The sequence below is a fragment of the Hoplias malabaricus genome, chromosome 13 (genome assembly GCF_029633855.1).
Source record: "Hoplias malabaricus isolate fHopMal1 chromosome 13, fHopMal1.hap1, whole genome shotgun sequence".
In the NCBI taxonomy this organism is placed as follows: domain Eukaryota; kingdom Metazoa; phylum Chordata; class Actinopteri; order Characiformes; family Erythrinidae; genus Hoplias; species Hoplias malabaricus.
In genome coordinates, this window is record NC_089812.1 from 27,927,699 (window position 1) to 27,947,523 (window position 19,825).

General features: G+C 39.0%; 3 protein-coding genes across 8 annotated transcripts; all 3 read left to right on the plus strand.

The window, feature by feature from the left end:
* The first annotated feature begins 1,865 nt into the window (after nt 1–1,865).
* Nucleotides 1,866–8,970, plus strand: spsb3a (splA/ryanodine receptor domain and SOCS box containing 3a). 6 transcript variants are annotated; one of them, XM_066642335.1, is made up of 7 exons: nt 1,866–1,993; nt 3,419–3,565; nt 4,461–4,633; nt 4,758–4,945; nt 5,282–5,384; nt 5,474–5,599; nt 6,920–8,970. In XM_066642335.1, the coding sequence occupies exons 2-7, from the start codon at nt 3,501–3,503 to the stop codon at nt 7,279–7,281; spliced, it is 1,017 nt and encodes a 338-aa protein (XP_066498432.1). In that variant the 5' UTR covers nt 1,866–1,993; nt 3,419–3,500; the 3' UTR covers nt 7,282–8,970. The 6 variants fall into 6 exon arrangements, with proteins under 6 accessions (XP_066498432.1, XP_066498429.1, XP_066498431.1 ...); XM_066642332.1 differs by having other exon boundaries at nt 1,867–1,993; nt 4,456–4,633; XM_066642334.1 differs by having other exon boundaries at nt 1,874–2,088.
* A 714-nt stretch (nt 8,971–9,684) lies between these two features.
* On the plus strand, nt 9,685–12,195 carry mrps34 (mitochondrial ribosomal protein S34). The gene is made up of 4 exons (XM_066642598.1): nt 9,685–9,977; nt 10,663–10,985; nt 11,105–11,147; nt 11,363–12,195. Exons 2-4 carry the CDS (start codon nt 10,668–10,670, stop codon nt 11,662–11,664), a joined length of 663 nt encoding a protein of 220 aa, XP_066498695.1. The 5' UTR covers nt 9,685–9,977; nt 10,663–10,667; the 3' UTR covers nt 11,665–12,195.
* A 923-nt stretch (nt 12,196–13,118) lies between these two features.
* nme3 (NME/NM23 nucleoside diphosphate kinase 3) lies at nt 13,119–19,263 on the plus strand. Its single transcript, XM_066642698.1, has 5 exons — nt 13,119–13,249; nt 15,780–15,910; nt 16,453–16,554; nt 16,708–16,820; nt 17,119–19,263. The coding sequence occupies exons 1-5, from the start codon at nt 13,204–13,206 to the stop codon at nt 17,234–17,236; spliced, it is 510 nt and encodes a 169-aa protein (XP_066498795.1). The 5' UTR covers nt 13,119–13,203; the 3' UTR covers nt 17,237–19,263.
* The last annotated feature ends 562 nt before the right edge of the window (nt 19,264–19,825 follow it).

Here is a 19,825-nt window from a genome sequence, read left to right on the forward strand (position 1 = left end):
TGCAAAGCTTACAATACTTTAACCATCAATGTGTACAATTTCCAGTGGAAAGTCTAAATTTAACAGTTTCCACTTGGGTGGTAATTTGAACAAGAATAATTGAATCATATACTTGTGTTGCTAAATAATTCCATACACTGGTGTCTCACTGAGGCAGAAGAGGAAGAGATTGTCGGGGATTAGTCCCCAGGTTACCATCTGTCTCTCAGAATTTCTCTGGTTCTTCACAGAACTACTACAGTACTGTTTATGGGATATTCTGTTTTAGAAAATTCTTCAAAATATAAACTAAGGAACTGTAGAAAAGCCTGAATCATTTATTCACACTAAGGATGACAGGAACCAGGTGTCTGAAGCATTTATTACCTTCAAAGCTTGTTCACAGAAAGAAAATGTTTTGATAACAGTTGGTTATAATGCATTAATGGTGGAAAGGTATAAGCAGGGTGCTGTAAACCAACAGAATCCACAGATTGTTGTAAACTAGATTTACTATTTCATCAACATTTTTAGGAACATGTAAATTCACTGATCACATTGGATAATAAAGAATAATGCTCTATTTGCACGGGAAACATCCAAACCAGTGTAAAGAAATCTGAATTGGTCATTTTTTCTGAAATTTACTGATTGGTACTGGCTTCAGTGTTAGAAAATTATGTTTTAAAAATTATTCAGAGATTTAACGAAGCACACATTTTGTGTTCCTAAACCAAGTGAGAACATGTTCAGCAGAATCTGGAAAAAATATGTACAAACTGATTCCCATTTCACTACTTACCTGATCATTCTTTTGAATCAGGTTTCACAAATTAGTGCAAAACTCAACATATTTTAAAAATGCTTTAATAAAGAATGTAAAATATTCAATAAAATTAACTTACTGTTTAAACAACCTACAGCGCAAAAAAAAATGTAAACATAAGATATTGTGGTGGCACTGTGGGCTCAATTATTCTATAAGGCATTCTCAGTGGTTCTTTGGGTGTGTGAAAGTAGTTCCCACAGTCCCCTACACCACCATCAAAAGAGACACTTGACATACTTCATTGTTGTTTTTGTTATTTAGTTTCTGAAGACAGTGGTTTGTGGGGTATTTTGTTAAGCCACAGTCTTTGCACTTATTTTTTCATTTTAGCCACATACACACACACACCACCTTGCGTTTTGGGTGTGTGAGCAGGCACTGGGTGGAGCTTGTCTCTGTCCTGATAAAGACCGTTCGATTTACATGAAACATAAAGAGCATTGTTACACTTGTGTTATATTTATTGCACTTATGTGTTATAAAAAGTTCAAAGTATATTAAATTATATATGTACAATTTGCTAGAGTAAAGAGTAATCTTTATTTATTAATTTATGTAAATATATGTTAAATTATATTGTTGAAATATTAGGATCTCGGAAACTGCCCAGAAAGTAAATGTAATGTAAAGTGGACATATTACATTACATTCATTTAAAAAGTGCCTGCAGCAAAAATATATTTTCCCTTAAAAGAGAAGCATTTAATTAAATAATTGTTAATATAATAGAAAAAAAACTTAAATAAATGACCTACACCGGCTTTAACAGAAAATGAAAATCTTTCACATTTTAAGAATGAAATAAAAACAGCTCCAGATGATCAGGAGATATTATTCTTACGTAATTTCATTTCTAACATTACTCGCTTCTAAAATAATGATAAGTCAATTATACAGTTTTGTTTAATATTTAATTTGATTGGAAAGCAGATATCTGTTATACAAAACTGAATTCCTGAGTTCTTTGTGAAGCTTATATACAATGTAATGAATATAAAAACCAGACCTTCAGAACGGCGTTCTATCAGAATTACAAGAAATTTAAACCAATGTCTAGCACAGCTCCCAAAGTGTGTCTGGAGCCTGTGTGAGGAAAAGGGGCAGGACTTCGTCTCCTGTATTGTTTACGTCCGAGGCCAAAAGTAGGTCATAGAGGGAGTGTGACAGCTTGCGGCGACAGGACGTGTGAGTTTTTACGGAAAACGTATATCTAATATTATTTTACGTCTTTAGACACTGAAGAAGGGCTCGAAGGACTGCCAGGAGAACCTACAGATCTGGTAATTAAGGAGATAGAGTTAACGGAGCTTTCAGACAGACATTGTCCCGGGTTTATGCTGCTAATGCTAACAGCACTGGACTTTCTTGCTAGCGCCTCGGTTCGCGCTGAACAAGTATCAGGGAATAGTAGGGTTTTGTTACGTGGTTTCTTGTTATGATTTATTTAAAATGTTGTTGTTTTTTACTTTATCACGTGCGTTAAGCCACACGCGTCTGTGCTAGTTAATCTGCTGGCCGTTTACGAATATAAAGTTGGCTCCGTTCTTATCCTATTTGTCAGTTCCACCTTAAATGACAACATTCCATTTGGTGCTGCTGCGTCATTTAAGGTGGAAGAAAAAATTTGAACAAGAAGCTGGCAATTAGGGAGATAGTTTCGATAAAGCTGAAAAATAACAACAGGTTCCCCTGATATTTGCCCGTCTTTTAACAACATTTGTAACTAGCTAGGTAGTTTGTACTCAAATTGGATTGCGTTGTGCTGGAGATGTAGGCTCGTGTGCCCATGGTTTAAGAAAACCCAGTGCTCGCAGGTTTTAAGAAAATAAGGCTGGCTTTTGTTCTTTATTTGTTTTACTAAATCTTGCTGTAAAGAGTCGATTAGTTACAGGAACGTTACCTATTTGCGGCAAATTTGTAATTTCAGCCTCACTGTTAAATACAATTGAAGTGTGTGGAGAATTCGAAAGTCTCTGCATAATGCAGTGCCTGATTAGTATTGTGATTGAAGTAGGTTAGTCGAAAACTTACTACCTTTCTTTGCAGTGATGGTGATAGTTAACTTTGCAATGTGAATAAGAATATAGACAATTTATTTAAAAGCAGACACTAGGGGTTAAGCTAAATATGATTTCTGATTTTTTTTAAAATGTGAAGATAATGGAATAAACCTTTTCTTTGGGCACTGTTTGGCCCGGCATGTGCCCCTTCACCGTGAATGAATTTGAAAAAAAAGTCTACAGTTGGATCTCAAAGCTATTATAATATAATCACCTTATGTAATGTAACTTTGATGAAGATTATAGGGACATTAAGCTATTTATTTTGCTTTTTTCTTTAGTGGTTGAATATGAATAGTTTTTATATCAAAATCACAATTTGAAAGAATGCGATTTCAATTTCACCCTACTTTACCAAGAACAATATCTTAATATCACTGGGCATTTAGCTTATACATAACAAAGTTAGACTAGACTGAGGATCCCAACACTTTGTAGTCAACATGATAGCAACAAGATGACAGTCTACATGTAATGTTTAAAATGTAATGTCAGATCTTCCTTGTCTTCTTAAATACAATTGATGATTTAGGTTTTGACATTGTTCCAGGTGTGGTGGCCTTTGGCTGGCATGTCCAGGCGCAGTAGGAACAGCAGAGCGTGGAGGTACGTCTGGAGTGGGATTCGACGTGATGCAGATGCAAGAGCATTGGTACTGGCCTCTGAGAGCGAGGAGTGGGGCTACGATCGCCTTCAGGTGATTGTCTGTACTATGCTTGTACAGTACAATAAAGATTGGGCAAGCGTTAAGATCTGAGTGACTTTGACAAGGGCTAAATTGAGATGGCATTTGGAAAAATCTTCAAAATACAAGGTCTTGTGGGTTATTTGGGTTTGCAGCTGTAGGACCTAGGAAAAGTGGTGCAAGAAAGAACATCCAGTCAAGAGGCTATAGGGTGTGAGTTGCCTGAGGCTCACTGATTTACATGTGGAGCAAAGGCTAGCCAATCTAGTCCAGTCTCTTAGAATATTTGTTCTAGCACAAATTGCTGAAAATGCTAATGCTGGCTAGATTCAAAGGTGCCAGAACAGTAAACTCAGTGCATAACAGCTTACAGAGTAAGGGAAGGGCTGCACAGATGCAGACCTGTTATGGCACTTTTCCACTACATGGTCCCTACTCGACTCAGCTCCTTTTGCTTTTCTATTAGGCAAATCTGGTTCCCTGCTTGCACTAGATATGAAGCGAGCCGAGTCGGTGCTAAAGGTGACATGTAAACCTTGCAGAGAATTGATTAGACAAAGAGATTTGTTTACATGGCAAAATGCAGACATCCAGAAGTCCAAAAAAAAGAAAAAAAAAAGGCAACAACATGAGAATACATGGCGAGTAAACAGTGCCTAACACTACCACCACCATCATTCTGGCTTCCAAGCCCATTATTCTTGTTAGAGACAGGGTTTTGTGATTTCACCGGCTTAATTTTGTGGTGGAACCTGGGTTCCTGGCATTTGAATAGACGATATGTTGACCACATTCTTCTAAACTCAGTCATTTGAGAATAGGGTGCATCTATAGATATTTAAACTGTTGAACACAAAGAACTTTACTACATAGTTAATTTACCATGTTTTTGTTTCCTGCAGTACAGTGACTCAGATTCAGAAGCTGAGTATTCTGCCATTGTACCATCAGTGCCAAGTGCGGTACCAGTGACCGGAGAGTCCTACTGTGGCTGCGACTCACAGATGGAACCCAGCTGCCACCCCCGTCTGCGCAGTTACACACGGCTGCGCGACTGCCACTGTGGTGAGGATGACCAAGGTAAGACAGCAAAACCTACAGCAATCTGACAAGTAAATGACTTTAACCTGTGCAGTTGTTTAATTGATTTGAATCTAGTCTGCTGAGTTACGGTTTCTGTGCTATGTTTGTTTGTATATGACAGATTTTGACTGGGTGTGGGATGAGGGCAGTCGCTCAGCAGCTACACTGCTGAGCTGCGAGAACAGGAAGGTGAGCTTCCACTCTGAGTATAGCTGTGGCACAGCAGCCATTCGTGGATCCAAAGAACTCTCTGAAGGACAGCACTTCTGGGAGATCAAAATGACCTCTCCTGTCTATGGCACAGACATGGTAAGAGTGTTGGTTTAGTTTAGGAAATACAGCTGGGTTTAAATTCTCTTGAAAATTCAGTATTTCACAAAGTTCACAGCAATTCTGCAGACTCCGATGAACTGGCTTATGTGATTTCTGCCTATGATACATTGGTATTGCATATTGTATTGGTTTCACAGTCATTCATTAAGCCTGTTTTTGTACTGAAGTGCAGTGGCAGGTGATACATGCATTTATTTAATTATTTATTTATTTACATTTTTTTATAGTCTAGCATTAGGTTTTAATTTGCTACTCGAAAAGCAAGCACCTGAAATATAGGTTTTTGGAGTATTTATTGCATTTGTTTTGCAGATGGTTGGCATTGGCACATCAGATGTGAATCTAGACAAATACAGACACACATTCTGCAGCTTACTGGGTAAAGATGAGGACAGCTGGGGCCTATCTTATACAGGTACATATATGTTTAACACATGTACAGTAGTATTTACAGCTGTGTGAATTTTGTATCATTATCATGCAACTCGTGGTTTGTGATTTTAGGATTGCTACATCATAATGGTGACAAAGTTAGCTTCTCGTCACGGTTTGGCCAGGGATCAATCATCGGAGTTCATCTTGACACTTGGCATGGAACTCTCACTTTCTTCAAAAACCGCAAATGTATTGGTAAGACATTCTTCCTATGACATTATATTTGTAACCTTAGGGAATGTAGTTAAATTGTGTACACTTTTGTGGGGGGAAAAGTAATTTTTTTCTCATTATTTAAGCTTCATTATTAGCCCTCAGTTCAACAACAAAGTTAGTTAAATACATTTATCAAATTAAAATCATGTCACTGTGAACTTCTCAGTTTGTAATGCACCCAAACTACCACATTCATGAGGAGCCAAGCGTTATGGTGTGCTGCTGTTAATATAGTAAAACCTGCATGGAATATGCAGATTGAACAAACATTTCACTTCAGATATTAGTGGAGTATGAAAAATATGTTGGTGATATTTTAGTCTTCTTGTTGGGTAAGTGTAACCCTTTAGCTAAACTTATCTTTGACCATGTGCTGTGAGACGTGATGATATATAAAATGACCACCAGAACTATTTTTAGTGTATGGGTTTGATCAAAGCTTTGAAAGTCACAAACACTTTAGATTTTTCTTTAAAAGTTAAAAGGCAACATACTTTAAACTATCCAATCGAGCCCTAACATTAGTGCATAAATAATAGTTATATATTGTTAAAGGGTTCTCCCCGTGTCCGCATGGGTTTCCTCCAGGTGCTCCGGTTTCCTCCCACAGTCCAAAAACACACGTTGGTAGGTGGATTGGCGACTCAAAAAGTGTCCGTAGGTGTGTGTGTCTGTGTTGCCCTGTCAAGGACTGGCGCCCCCGCCAGGGTGTAATCCTGCCTTGCACCCAATGATTCCAGGTAGGCTCTGGATCCACCGCGAACCTGAACTGGATAAGCGGTTACAGATGAATGAATGAATGAATGTTAAAGGGCAACATGTATAAATTATTTAGACTGCAATTGCAAACAATTTGTCTTATAAAGTTATAATTTTATTGACTTTCTGATCTTACCTTAATACTTCTAATACTTCTAATATTATTCTTCTAATAATAAAATAAACTGAAGAAATCATAAGACACAGGATTTAGTACTCTCTTGTGGAATGTAGCATTTTGACATGGCATGGTTTTTACAGGTGTAAATGTATAATGTTAGTAATTTCTTCATCAAAAATAATTTTTTCCATTTTGACTACTCTTCATCCACCTTTTTAACTGTTTAACTAGTTTTTAACTGCTATGTTACATTGGAACATGGCTTTGTATTGGCTTTTTACGATACCATTAGATTTATTAATTAATTTAAAAAAAATTGTACTCTTGACTTGTGATTTTATAGTAAATATATATTGTAGAATTGATATAATGGTTACACTTGGGATCTAAGTGTGTGTGCGCGCTTGCCTCTGTTATAGGTGTAGCTGCCACAGAGCTACAGAACAAGCGGGTATATCCTATGGCATGCTCCACTGCAGCTAAAAGCAGCATGAAGGTGATACGCTCAGTCTCCGCCCCCACCTCTCTCCAGTACCTCTGCTGCTGGCGTCTCCGCAAGCTCCTCCCCACTGGAGCTGATGCCCTCGGGGTTCTGCCCCTTCCACCCGGACTCAGGCACCTTCTGCATTTTAAACTCGGCTGGGTGCTGAGCTTGGACCACTCGCATCCTCATACAAACTCAAGTGCACACACGCCCCCTGGGCCCTCGTCAGGCAGTGACTCGGAAGGTTGTGCTTCAGACCCTGAAGCCTGCCAGAGGAAACGCTGTCGCTGGACCTGAGGCTCTTCTTCTCTTACAAAAACACATGTGCAACCACTCTATCTCTCTTAATACATGGTCAGTGTCCCATGGTACAAACTCAAGTGTTTTCATTTGATGGATCTCACTGAAATTAACCTTTATAAAACAGTTTGAGTGAAATTAATGTCGGTCAGATGAACAACATATGTGCCCAATTCAACAGAGACCATTCTTGAACTACACCTTTATTGGTCTGTCAAGGTCATATTTCAGAGTATGGAGAATCGTTAAACATGCAAAGTAGTATTTTGTTTATGTGCACGGGCATGTAAAACAAACCATGACTGGAGTGTGAAAAGACTTTCCATTCAACTCACTTTCAGTGCTTTGAGACAGAAAGCCACTCTGTATCATCTCATCATTCCCTTTCATAAAACTCTGCTCTCTCTATACTATCTGTACAGAATCTGAGATTTGATCCATAGAATCAGATGGTATAAAGACATGTTGGTTTAGTTGTCAGCAAAATATTGAACCATTTGTAATTTAATTCACCATCTAAGTTAGCAGTGAGGTAACTTTGTAGACGGACCTCATCAGCAAAGTAAAGTGTGCTCTCAATTAACAGGAACTTTTTTTTTTTTTTTTTTTTTTTTGAGGAAGGTGCTAAATGTCAGAAGATTTGAAAAACTATAGCAATTGTCTTGTTTTTGCAACTGTCAAAATATGATGATATATGGCTGCATCATAAAATGTGCTTGCCATGTGCTGGTATCAAATCTGTGACTATCAAATATTTACATTTGAACCAGAGCAGTTGGCCCATGAATTTCAGTGGCATCTTTGACACGTCAGAATTACCATAAGACACTCTTTTGAATTTTTTTTTGTGTTACCTGTTTACTGTTTCACATTCAATGAGAGCTTTTAAATTAGTTATCATGCTTTATGACTTTACTCTGCATATTTGTCCAGCCAGTCAGTAAATCTGTCCATGTATTATCAGCGTTGTCTTTCACCAGGGTGGTGGGTGAGAGTCACTCTTATTCAGTTATAATAACATCAGACCCCATGTTTGTTCACCAGTGTATGTAGTGCTGTTACAAAAATTACCCCAGGACTCAAGCAATAATGTGTAAAACATTAGCATCAAGCATGCAAAAGAACATGATTTTTTTATCTTTGTTTGCAAAGCATTCTTAGTTCAATGGTTTGGAAACTTGCTCTGCAGTATATATCCTCTAGGGCCACTCTTTTACTGATCCCAACAAAAATGTTATTGGCTCAATTCTAACCCCATCCCTAGAGGGCAAAATCACAGTGTAGACAATAAATGGGTGTCCATTCTTTACATTCAACCAGAAAAACAGATTTTTATTTAAAAATGTAAATGTTATTTGAACACTATTCATCTTGTAAGCATATTTTTTATACGTCTCTCTGTGAGGGTCATATTTAACCATGGGCTCAAGTGTGTATTGGTTTTGTGATTCACAAAATCAAGTTTTTGTTATGCATTAAAGCACTTTTTTCTGCTTACTGTGTGTAGAAATACATACAGGTCCTCTATGCTGTGTTCTGTACATAGTGTATTAGACTTTTCTTTCATCTGTCTATATGTCAAGCATGGCCTTTTACCTGCACTATGATTAAAAGAGTTGGAAAAAAAAACATGCACAGAAAAGGCTGGACAGCAGGTTGCTGTTTATAAGGAAAAGTAATAAAGAATTAAACATGAGTCATTTTCTTCTTTTATATAATCATATTTAAATATGGACTGATGGGGATTGTGTACTGATGGTAGTTTATGAACGTAATAACTGGGAAACACCCAGCCAACAAATCGGTCATGCAGCGCTGAGAATAATCCCCCTCCTGCTTTGTACAGTCCGGTGGATTCCTGTACATTAGAAAAATGAAGAGTAACAAAATATGCACAGCAGTACACGGATAGTGAGTGACTAGGGTGACCAGATCTGAGATGGTGAAAAAGAGGACACGTCTCCGGGGGGAGGGGGCTGGTGGACGACGACTGACGTGCAGACTGACCAATTAAATGTTTACAGAGAAGGTTATCGACCAATAACGGTAGCTCTACAGTCAGACCGTACAATCAGAAGATTTTAGGCTACTACACCACGCCCCTTTTTCACTGAAGCGAACCAAACGGAGTAGGGGATGGCGGGACTAGTTTGTGAACGAAACTCTTCTCGAAGTTCTATGTAAGCTCTAGAAAAACAAAATCCTGGACGTTTGTGAAATTCCGGCCGGACATTTTTTTATTTCTAAAAAAGAGGACATGTCCGGGTAAAAGAGGACGTCTGGTCACCCTATGAGTGACTGTAGAACTACAAAGTGCACCTGTATGGTAAATAGATCTGATAGAATAGACAGCAAATGTAGAAACAATGAGGTCGTTTTAATGTTTTTCCTGATCTGTTTACAGTTCAATGGGCGTGAGTTTTAATTTTTTGTCAACATTTCGACGCCTTTAACACTTGCACCGCTAATAATCAGTGACCACCCTCTTTCGACCGTTACAAAAGTGTGTACCACAGAGCGCCGTAGACACTCTCGCTGAACCGCTGTACTGAGCTCTAGGAACCTTTTGACAGAGACACGTTTCCGAACGGAGCGCTGTTGGGGACGCAATGCTGAAGGAAGTGTGTTGGTGGAGGTCAGGTTGAATGCGGGTGCGAGGCTGACAGAGGAGTGAAGAGTGAAGAACGGATCCGGTAAGAGACCCGGGTCTCACTGCAGTGTTCATTAATAACTCCTCTACCTTATACTTGGTGTGTGTGTGGAATGTGAGCCACTTGATTCCTAAGGTTCTAGTGAGGCGCGTAAATAAGCAACAGCACTGAACCAACACTAGCCTCGTTTTCAGAGAGGTTTTGTGATGTTTCTGCCACAGCTGTAAATATGCGGTATAAGTCCATACCTACGTATCACTACTAGTGATATGCCTTAACAGTTATTTAAGATGCACGAACAATTGTGTAATACTGAGTGAGAATGTTGAACTATTATGTTGTTCGCATTCATTGTATTTTTGAAATGTCCCGGGCACTTCGCTTTACAAAATTTCAGAAGAGAAACAAATTTCCTGACGAATTTAAAGTCAGTTTGTATAATCTCTTTAGAAATACACAAAATGGAACTAGAGACTCTGAAGCAGGTGCAGATGAAATTAAAGTCATCATGTTCAAAGCCAAGTATCAGCCAGAGCAATTTAAATCAATTATGGAGCAGTAGAACTGTTTAACTGAATTTAAATGATTTAGTAAGTTTGAGTAGTTCTTTTGACTATTTTTGTGTTAGTCATTATTTTTATGTGTTCTCTACAGCCTTCAAGATGTAGGAAGAAATGTTAAATGTGTTTACTTATTGATGCCCATCTCTTTCCATTCTTTCCCTCAGTCACAATGGTGAAAAAAAAGCGCTTGAGGCTGATTGCCGAGATGGCCCGAAAGATCCGGGCTTACAGAGAGCTTAAAAACAGGCCACGGGACTCGCAACGCTATGCTCTAGACTACGAAACCATGACACGACCGTTTACTGGTAAACAGCTTCCAGTGCTCGCCTGGAAAAATGTTCAGAGGGAAAAAACCCTCTTCACATTGCTGGCTGGAATGTGCATGTTTGGTGTTGGGCGGCTCTTCACCCGTAAATCATGGCTAGAAGAGCACACAGAGCCGTGCTACTGGAAGATAACTAAAGTCAAAGTAGATTACACAGCAGAGGTAAGAGAGTTGAGTGTGTGTTTCTGAATGTTAGACACATTCTAAGACAACATCAGAAAGCATTAAAATACACCTCATTTGCGCTTGCAGTCATTTAGTATTTTGTGTTTCTCCTCTAGAATATGGACCATGGGAAAGCCTGGGGCATTTTAACATTTAAAGGTAAGTAACATATTAAGTGAGCATTTTACTGGGTGAATAACACTAGTGTTCACAGCTACATATGTTCAGTTTTTATTACGAGACATGAAAATGAGTCAGATCATTAAAAACTTTCTACAGATCAGGAGAGGACTGTTTGTTTACTGTTGGTAAACCTATCACATCAGCTCTCATTATCATCGTAATGGAACATTGCATTTTTGGTTCTGTACCAGGTAGAGAAGAGGAGTCTGAGCAAGAGATTGACAAGGTCATGTACCATGACTGGCGACTGGTGCCCAAACATGAAGAGGAGGACTTTAAGCGCTTTGAACCAGTCCCAGAGCCCCCTGTGAGGCATGTCCGCTACCCTCCGCTCCTGAGGGCCATGATCTTGTCACAGCAGGCAAAACAGCTGGGTTTGGACACCAGCAATCTGTCTGAGCCCATGCTGCCCCTGAAACGAGACGTCCTGCTCAGCAAAGAATACTTCCGCAGCCAGGAGGAAAAGCGGAAACAGGAGGGAACTCCGGTCTAATGCCAAGATCAGAGGGGAATGATGGGAACATTGTTGCTTTAGTAAACTTGGCAAGAGCCCTATGCCCTACTCTTTACAGTGTGATGATGTATTGGTATTACCTGATGATGGAAGTCTCTTTTCGTTGATGTAGGATGAGCTTTATCCACCTAAATGCTTACCTTAATCACAGCATTGTGCACACAGTGGTTGTGAAACATTTTGCTTCAACATCAGTACTACTGTATCAGGGCATTGGTGTCGGAACCAAGACAGACGACCCAAAGGGCATTTTAGGCTTTGACCTTTTATTTTCCCCTAATGCTCTCATGATACAGGGTAAAAAAGTAGGGAGAAATAAGTCATTTCTGTTGTACTGTACTCTGTGTGTGATACAGGATGATATTTTGTGGTCAATAAATTAACAGGAGCTAGCCAATAGTCTGCCTGTAACAGTGTATATAACATTGTGTTTCCTGTTTTGGCTTGAGTGTCATTTTAAAGGTCCCATATTATTAAAAACAAAAATAAAATTAACATTTCAGAAATAAATTGTTTATATCTGTTCCATACAATATACTTAGGAAAAGATAGAAAACATTATATTTTGAATGCACTGTTTTGTACATGTGCCAGTGTATGAGTTTTAAGGAATTTATAGTAGTATTTGTAAATACACGATGGTGCAGCGGGTAGTGTCGCAGTCACACAGCTCCAGGGACCTGTTGTGGGTACGAGTCCCGCTCAGGGTGATTGTGAGGAGTTTGGTGTTATCTTCCTGTTTCCTCTGGGTGCTCCGATTTCCTCCTGACATCCAAAGGTGTGTGTGTGTGTGTGTGTGTATGTCACACTGTGGGGGACTAGCGCCCCCTCCAGTGTGTGCTCCAGCCCTGTGCCAAGTGATTCTGGGTAGGCTCCAGACCCACTGGGACCCTGGACTGGATAAGCGGTTACAGACAATGAATGAATGAATGTTTTACGTGGAAAAATACAAGTATTTATGTAAAAAAATGTTCACTGCCTGGGCAAAAATCTGTTTATCAGTTAAACTTCACATATAGATGCAGTTCGTAGTTCTACAATTAGACTGTAGTCTATCTGTTTCTGTGCATGATTTGTTAACTGGCTTTTATTCTGCTCTTCAATGTTAAGGACCACCGCAGGTCAGGCTTTATTTGGGTAGATCATTCTTAACATGGCAGTGACGTAGTGGCGGCGTTTTGAAGAGCTACCACTGTGGGGAACTGTAGTGCTCTCTGGTTTGTTTATATTCAGAAGCCCCGTGTCTTTTAAGATGGAACGGTACGTGTGAGGAAGTTTGTCTGTATTTTTATTTCCTGTTGCACGTAAACAAACCAGAGAGAACCGCAGTTCTCCACAATCTTAGACGTTGCCTTTAATGACTCTGGGGGACTGGTTCACTTTTTTTGTTACAAATGGGGAGGGCGTACACGTGCTCGACTGCGCAAGCGCATTTAAAAACGATAGTGCGCGTGCCTGTGCGCGCCCTCTTATTTTCCAGTATAAAGCTCGTTGGACAGGCATCCGGCAGAGACGAAAATGATCTGTTTTTTCTTAAGTCTGTTCGCCTACGTCTTCCAAACAGGTAAATATTTCTGAAGTGCTCTTCGTTGTGGCTTTACGGGTAGAGACCTGATCTGGACTAGGTTTTAGTTCTTAATGGCAAAAGCTAACGTTAAGCTGGCGACAGAGGAACGTGTGAGCAGTTAATTATATGCGAGTGGCTTTTTTTGGAATACTTTTAGCGGTATAGATGTATTTATAACATGTATGCATACAGAGGCAAACGCTAACGTGTTAAAGCGTGCATTCTACCTGCGCTTTTCACACAAGGATCCACACAGAAGTCGCGCCATGTTTTGCTTTGTCTCTTCATGCTTTATGTGGATCCCAAATTCTTAACGAATTACAAGCAAATATGGCCAACCTTAATTACAGATTCCCTCAGTGTTGCCTATTGGATCGCAGTGACACTAAACATATAAACACGTGTTATAAGATAAAATCAAACAGCACACAGATTCGTCCTTAACCAAAAGGTGGTAACGGCGCTAGTTTAATTTAAAAATAAGTTGCTAAGCAAACTCACTACAATTCAGTTTAAAGGTATCGGTTCAGTACAGTGAATCTAAGCCCATCGTTAGCTTTAATTTTGAAAGGATCGGTTCTGGTAACTGATTCGTCATTCCCATTAGCTTAGAGAGCGTCTTTCGGTATGCCAATTTGAACGACTCATCACTACAGTTCCGTTTAAATGAATCAGTTCCTTAACTGATTCCTCATAGTCCTTCGCGATGGAAGAGTCGTTAAAATAAACTGATTTGAATGATTCTTCGCGGCAATTCAGTTTGAAAGAATCGGTCCTAAAAACTGAATCAAGCTTCCAGGGCTATCGTCGCTTAGCAGCTGAATCGACTCTGTTTCATTCTCATTACAATCTATTAATAGCATCGCTGCTCTGGCTCTCGGTCGCTTATCCCCGCCACTTTGCTGTTGTGGGTTGGGGACGGCGACTGCAGGCGTGAGACGGCCACGAGCAGCATGGGCTCCAAAAGATCACTGTCAGACTCTAAAGATGTTTTGGATTTAGGCACAAAAATCGCCCGCGTTAGTGAAACAGGTAACCCTTTAGCGGAGAGAGAGACACCACTGTTACACTGCACACCTCTGTGTTTAATTCAACAATCAGTTGGACGGTTCCAGGGTTATTATGAATAGACCTGTTCCCCGAGTCTCCTGTGTTGCCCTCGGGGTAATAGGTTTACTGTGTGGTATTAAGTTATTAAGCCTACTTTATTGCAAGCTTCTCTTTGTCTCTATTACTACTGTACTACCTGTGTATTGTCTTGGTGAGATTTTGTTTAAAATTAGTTACATTGTAACAACCCACAAGGTTCATTTATTATGTTAACTATTATATGTTTGTGACTCAATTCAGTACATCTTTCAATACAGCTAAGACTGTCTGGAAATTATAATGTAACACGTAAAACAGTATAATTTGTCATTCTAGAGTGGCACAGTGAAGCTTTGCTTCATTCGCTCATGCTATATTCTGTTATAAGCACAGAAACACTAAAGCTGTGCTTTAAGGTGCAAGTAATGAGAATATGTATTGTCTGTATCCAAGTCATCTTAAATATTTTCCAGACTTTTGTGCATAAAAGTAAGTATATAAAACAATTTCTCACTTTATACCCTTGGCAAAATCACCACACTTCACAAATTTAATCACACATTTGATGCAAACCAGTTTTTGTTCAATAGCTGACCATTCTGTTATAGGACATACCTCAAACAAATACAATTATTTTTAATTCAAAATTTTCTTCCCAAATCAGGTATAGGGAAAAATGCAGTCACATGATGTTAAGGGAAAAATTAGGTTGTCACCTTATAATTTAAATTTGTAAAACAAATACTATCATACCTGAAGTGGCAAAAGCAGTAGTGCCCGTCTCAAAAGCGGGAAGGAAGTGGAATTTACAAGTGCCCATGCAAGTAGCCAGATGCTCATTAGAGCTGAGGAATGTGATTGGCTAAGTGCAATCTGAAAGAGCAGGCAAATGGTTACTAGTTTTAGTCATGAGCAGGAAGAGGAGGCACAGTGCACAACAGCAGTATCACAAGTAAAACAAGGCCAGTGGCTTGACTGGGAGAATCTAGAGAAGCGGAAGATCACTTGTCAAGAGTTGTATGCAGTAAAGACTTATTAATTTTATCTGGGAGCAACTTACGTCATCCTTCCAATGCCACAATGTCTTGGACATTGGGTATGTGAATACCATAGCTGTAGATTATGTACAGGGTTTGCATGCTGAAGCATAATCTATCAGCTTGTAAGGTTAGTTTGTCTCAGGGTCAGTATACATGCAGACATAACCAGGTGCTAAGAATTGTAGAGTGTATGTAGGTTAATGCATTGATGAGTGATTGTGGTAATAAGGTGATGCGTGAGGGGGAATATATTCAAGAGCAAGCGCATGATATAAATATTGGTAGATGGGGTGAAGCACGAAATTGCTGGTGGATGACACAAACCGTATATTTGTTTGCTAAATTAAAATTAAACCAAGTGTTTAGTGTGTGATTAGTATGTGCTTGTGTGTTTGTAGGATGGACGGGGGTGAATGAGCGTACCTTCATCGCTGTGAAGCCAGATGGTGTGCATAGGAGACTGGTAGGGGAGATAATCCGCCGCTTTGAACGAAAGGGTTTCAAACTGGTTGGCATGAAACTCCTACAGGTAAGAGAAAGCCTGAACCGCTGATATGGCAAAGCACCCTAATGGAATTGGCTTTTACACATATACTCATTCGCTTTTAACAAAACACCTCTGAAGGGCTGTTTCTCATCAGTGGCACGCAATGTACACTGTTTGTTCCAGCAGCTATGCAGTTTTCCCAGTGTAAATTTATCATGGTCTGATCCAGTGTCATTTATTCAGGAAATATTTTAGAACTCAAAAGAACATATGACTCTGATATTTCTGAAAAATCAAACAAATATTTTGGCCGACAGATTGCAGAGTTCTCTGCATCACGGGCAAAAGCTTACAAAAACTCACCTGCCCCATTAAGACTTCCTCATTTTCACTGTAACTTGCAAGAGTCCTGAAACTGTTTCAATAATATTCTATGAAAACAGTCAGAATTTATCCCTAACGCCAGTAGCTTAATTTCACCTTACAGGAGTAACTTTCTATGCTGGAAAACCATTAATTCATTCATACATATTTAAATTTTTATATAATAAAAATAAATCCCATATGGTGTTTAATTTGCATAGGCTTCTGAAGAACAATTGATGGAGCACTACTGGGACTTACGAACGAGGCCATTCTACAAAGGCTTAGTCAAGTATATGAGCTCTGGACCCATTGTAGCTATGGTAAGATATTTACAATTTTAAGGACCTTTACCTCTGATTGACAAACTGCATGTTGTTCTACTATTCTGTATCATATACCCTCTGGTATTTGCGACATTTTGTAAATACTCGAATGTAATAATTTAATGTTACTTTGGTGTGTTTGCCTATAAGGTGTGGCAAGGCCTAGATGTTGTAAGAACATCCAGAAAAATGCTTGGAGAGACCAACCCGGCAGACTCCCTTCCAGGAACCATCAGAGGAGATTTCTGTGTGGAAGTTGGCAGGTTAGTGATGCCCTCCCAATTAAGTTTAACTAGCTGGCAAGTCTGTGCCCCTAAAGTCAGTTCATATCAGATATGCAAAGCACTGAAATGTATTGCTTAGCATTAAGTATAGCAGTGTGCCCATTGGTGAAGGACCTTGAGTTTGCTCAAGTGCCATTGCTCATTCAGTATCTGTGATTCTAAAATTATTCTTATAGTGCCGTACTGAACTGTAGTGAGTACACAGGGCACTACTGATCAGTAACAGAGATGAACTTGCAGGCCCTTTCTTAACTGTTGTGTAATTGTGTTGTTGCAGGAATGTTATTCACGGCAGTGATTCGGTAGAGAGCGCTCAGCGAGAAATCTCCCTTTGGTTCAAAGAGCATGAGCTCATATGCTGGGAGGAGTGCGCTGAGCACTGGATCTACGCATGATGATCACCCCTGATACACAAAAAAAGCAGAGCTTCGCGGCCTTACATATTACTAAAGCAGCAGATGGAACTTCTCTTGAAGCGGCACTCTTCTACAAAAGTCTGATTTTTCCATTAATATTTCTATTATTGGCCTCTACACTAAAGAGGCTTCTACAGATTTAGATCTGTGTGCATTAGGGTAGAGATATACTTGCTGTTTGGCCGGGCATTCCCATAGACAACCATAAATGTTCACATACTTGTCTATATGCTCCAGTTGTAAGTGGAGACTTCCACTAGAGGGCAGAGCAGAGAAAGATGTGGGTAATTGCAGATTTAGCTCTGACATAGCCTCCTCCAAACCTTTCTGCCTTTGTGATGCTGTTGATTGCCTGCACTGCCCCTAATGTTTAACTGTGTATGGCACCTTGCATTAAAAACAGCATTTATTTTCTACTGACACAGGATACGTGAGGCAGCCACGATGTGTACACAGAAGCATAGTTAACAGCAAGTATTTCTCTACTCTTACGCTTTGAGATAGAGCACTGAATTAACTTAAAAACCTGCAACATTTTGTACCAGGGGGACTGTGGTACAACTATTGACCAGCCGTCCAGATAATGCTTCTCCATCCTCCATTTATGTACTTGACATGTTTACATTTATGTGCATGAAATGCACACATTGAAAATCTTCCTGTTACTGCACACCATAAAGCAATATTAGATGTATTTTTATGTGTATTTATATACATTGTTTTAAAGCAAAAAATTATTGCACTTAAGGTCTTCAGCAACCGAAGTCCTGTTATTCAGAAAGGTTAAACATCAACATGCTTTTGCTTGGTAATATTCAACATATCACAGTTTGTATATGATTAACACTGTACATGATTTGTATCTGGAATGATCAGCAATAATGAACTTGTGAATGATTCAGGCTACTTTTGCTCTTCTTTTGCACTGCAGCTTTGGCCTCTGGCATTCATCAACATAGTTGTGTATTAACTACATATTTATTTTCATTGTCCTGGGAACTGTTGACCAAAGATCACCTGTTCTAAATAAGTAAATTTGAAATGTTTCCATTAAATGATACTGCATTTTAAAGGAGCAATCTGTAATACTCTTCCAGCAAGTGTTCCTCTCAAGATGCGAAGTTCAAGCAAGTTGCCAGGTTGAGCACTTTGAACCTACATGAACCTGCACTAGATGAGTTTAAGGACTTTGGATTGTCATAGCTGAAATATACCATAATCGACCTATTCACACAGAAAAGGGTACATCATTTCACTACATTAGCAAAAGGTAAAAAGTTACATGGAGCTACTGTATCTACCAGATTCATATGTGACTTTGCATTTTCACATTAAACATAATCACTAGATCGGGCTGATGTCATCTTCCTTACATATTTTTCCTTTCCAACTTTTCATATTTTAAAGGGTTGTTTGTTTCTTAATTACAATTTTCATATTAAAATATTTGAATCTCAAATGAGTCAGTTCATGAGGTGATATCTACCAGCGTATCAGAATTTCCTACTTTACCATAAATATGACTACATGAACCTGGAATTAGCTTTTCCAACTCATTCATTTTGTAGTCCTGCTAGGCTCTAAGCTCTCTTGATGTTTCAAATGCAATGGCAAAATTCATTCTCATTTTTACTCTGTCTCTAGCCATGGAGCTTTTTAAAAGGATGTTGGATAGAATCTAATGTTATTTCTGATTGCTTTCTGATCACTTTCTTGGCTGCAGCATGATGTGTTTGTCTGCTATTGTGCTTCCTACCTGGCAACCCAGGGTGTGGAAACTGTACTGGGATTAGGCAGTGGGTGGGAGAACAGGCCAAAACAAACAGAGTTTAAATTCAAAATGAACACTCCTTAAATAATATATTAGCTGTAACACTGCTGTAACAGGTGCCTGTGCTTCAACATGTCCTTGATCTCTGATGACACATACTGGCTATTTTATGATTTAGTACAGTAAATATATTACTCATTGCACATTTCATATTCTACTGTGATACTAACATACCTGAAATGTCATGTAGCTTAAAAGCTATTAAAGTGGTAGTTGTCTACTTACATATTTTATTCTGGCAACATAAAAAAAAAAAAAAAAAAAAAAAAAAAAATTACCTACAAAATGTTGCACTAAAACAAGATTAATACAGAATATTCCAAACACTCAAGTCACTAGATGTCAGTGTGATGGCTGTTTTACAATGACTGGAAAAATTACAGATTGCTCTTTTAAAAGTGACTTGCTGTTAAACACATTTCCATGTACAAATGTGAGTCTTTTTGTGCCACAGGCATTTGAGTGTGGTTTGTTAACACTGTTTCTATAAATCAGTTGTGCACAAACACTGACAACCAAAAGGATTTAAAATAAGAAAATGAGGATCTACAGATCATTGGATATTTTATGTACCAGGCATTGAGATAAGTCAATCTTCCAGAGCATGAATATGTTTAATATTTAATATTTAACCACACAGGACAGATAGTGATGAGTTACATACAGAGCAATTGGGCAGGGCATTCATTAGTTTTCAATCAAGTGGGTAGCCAATCAGAGCCCTAAACCAACAAAAT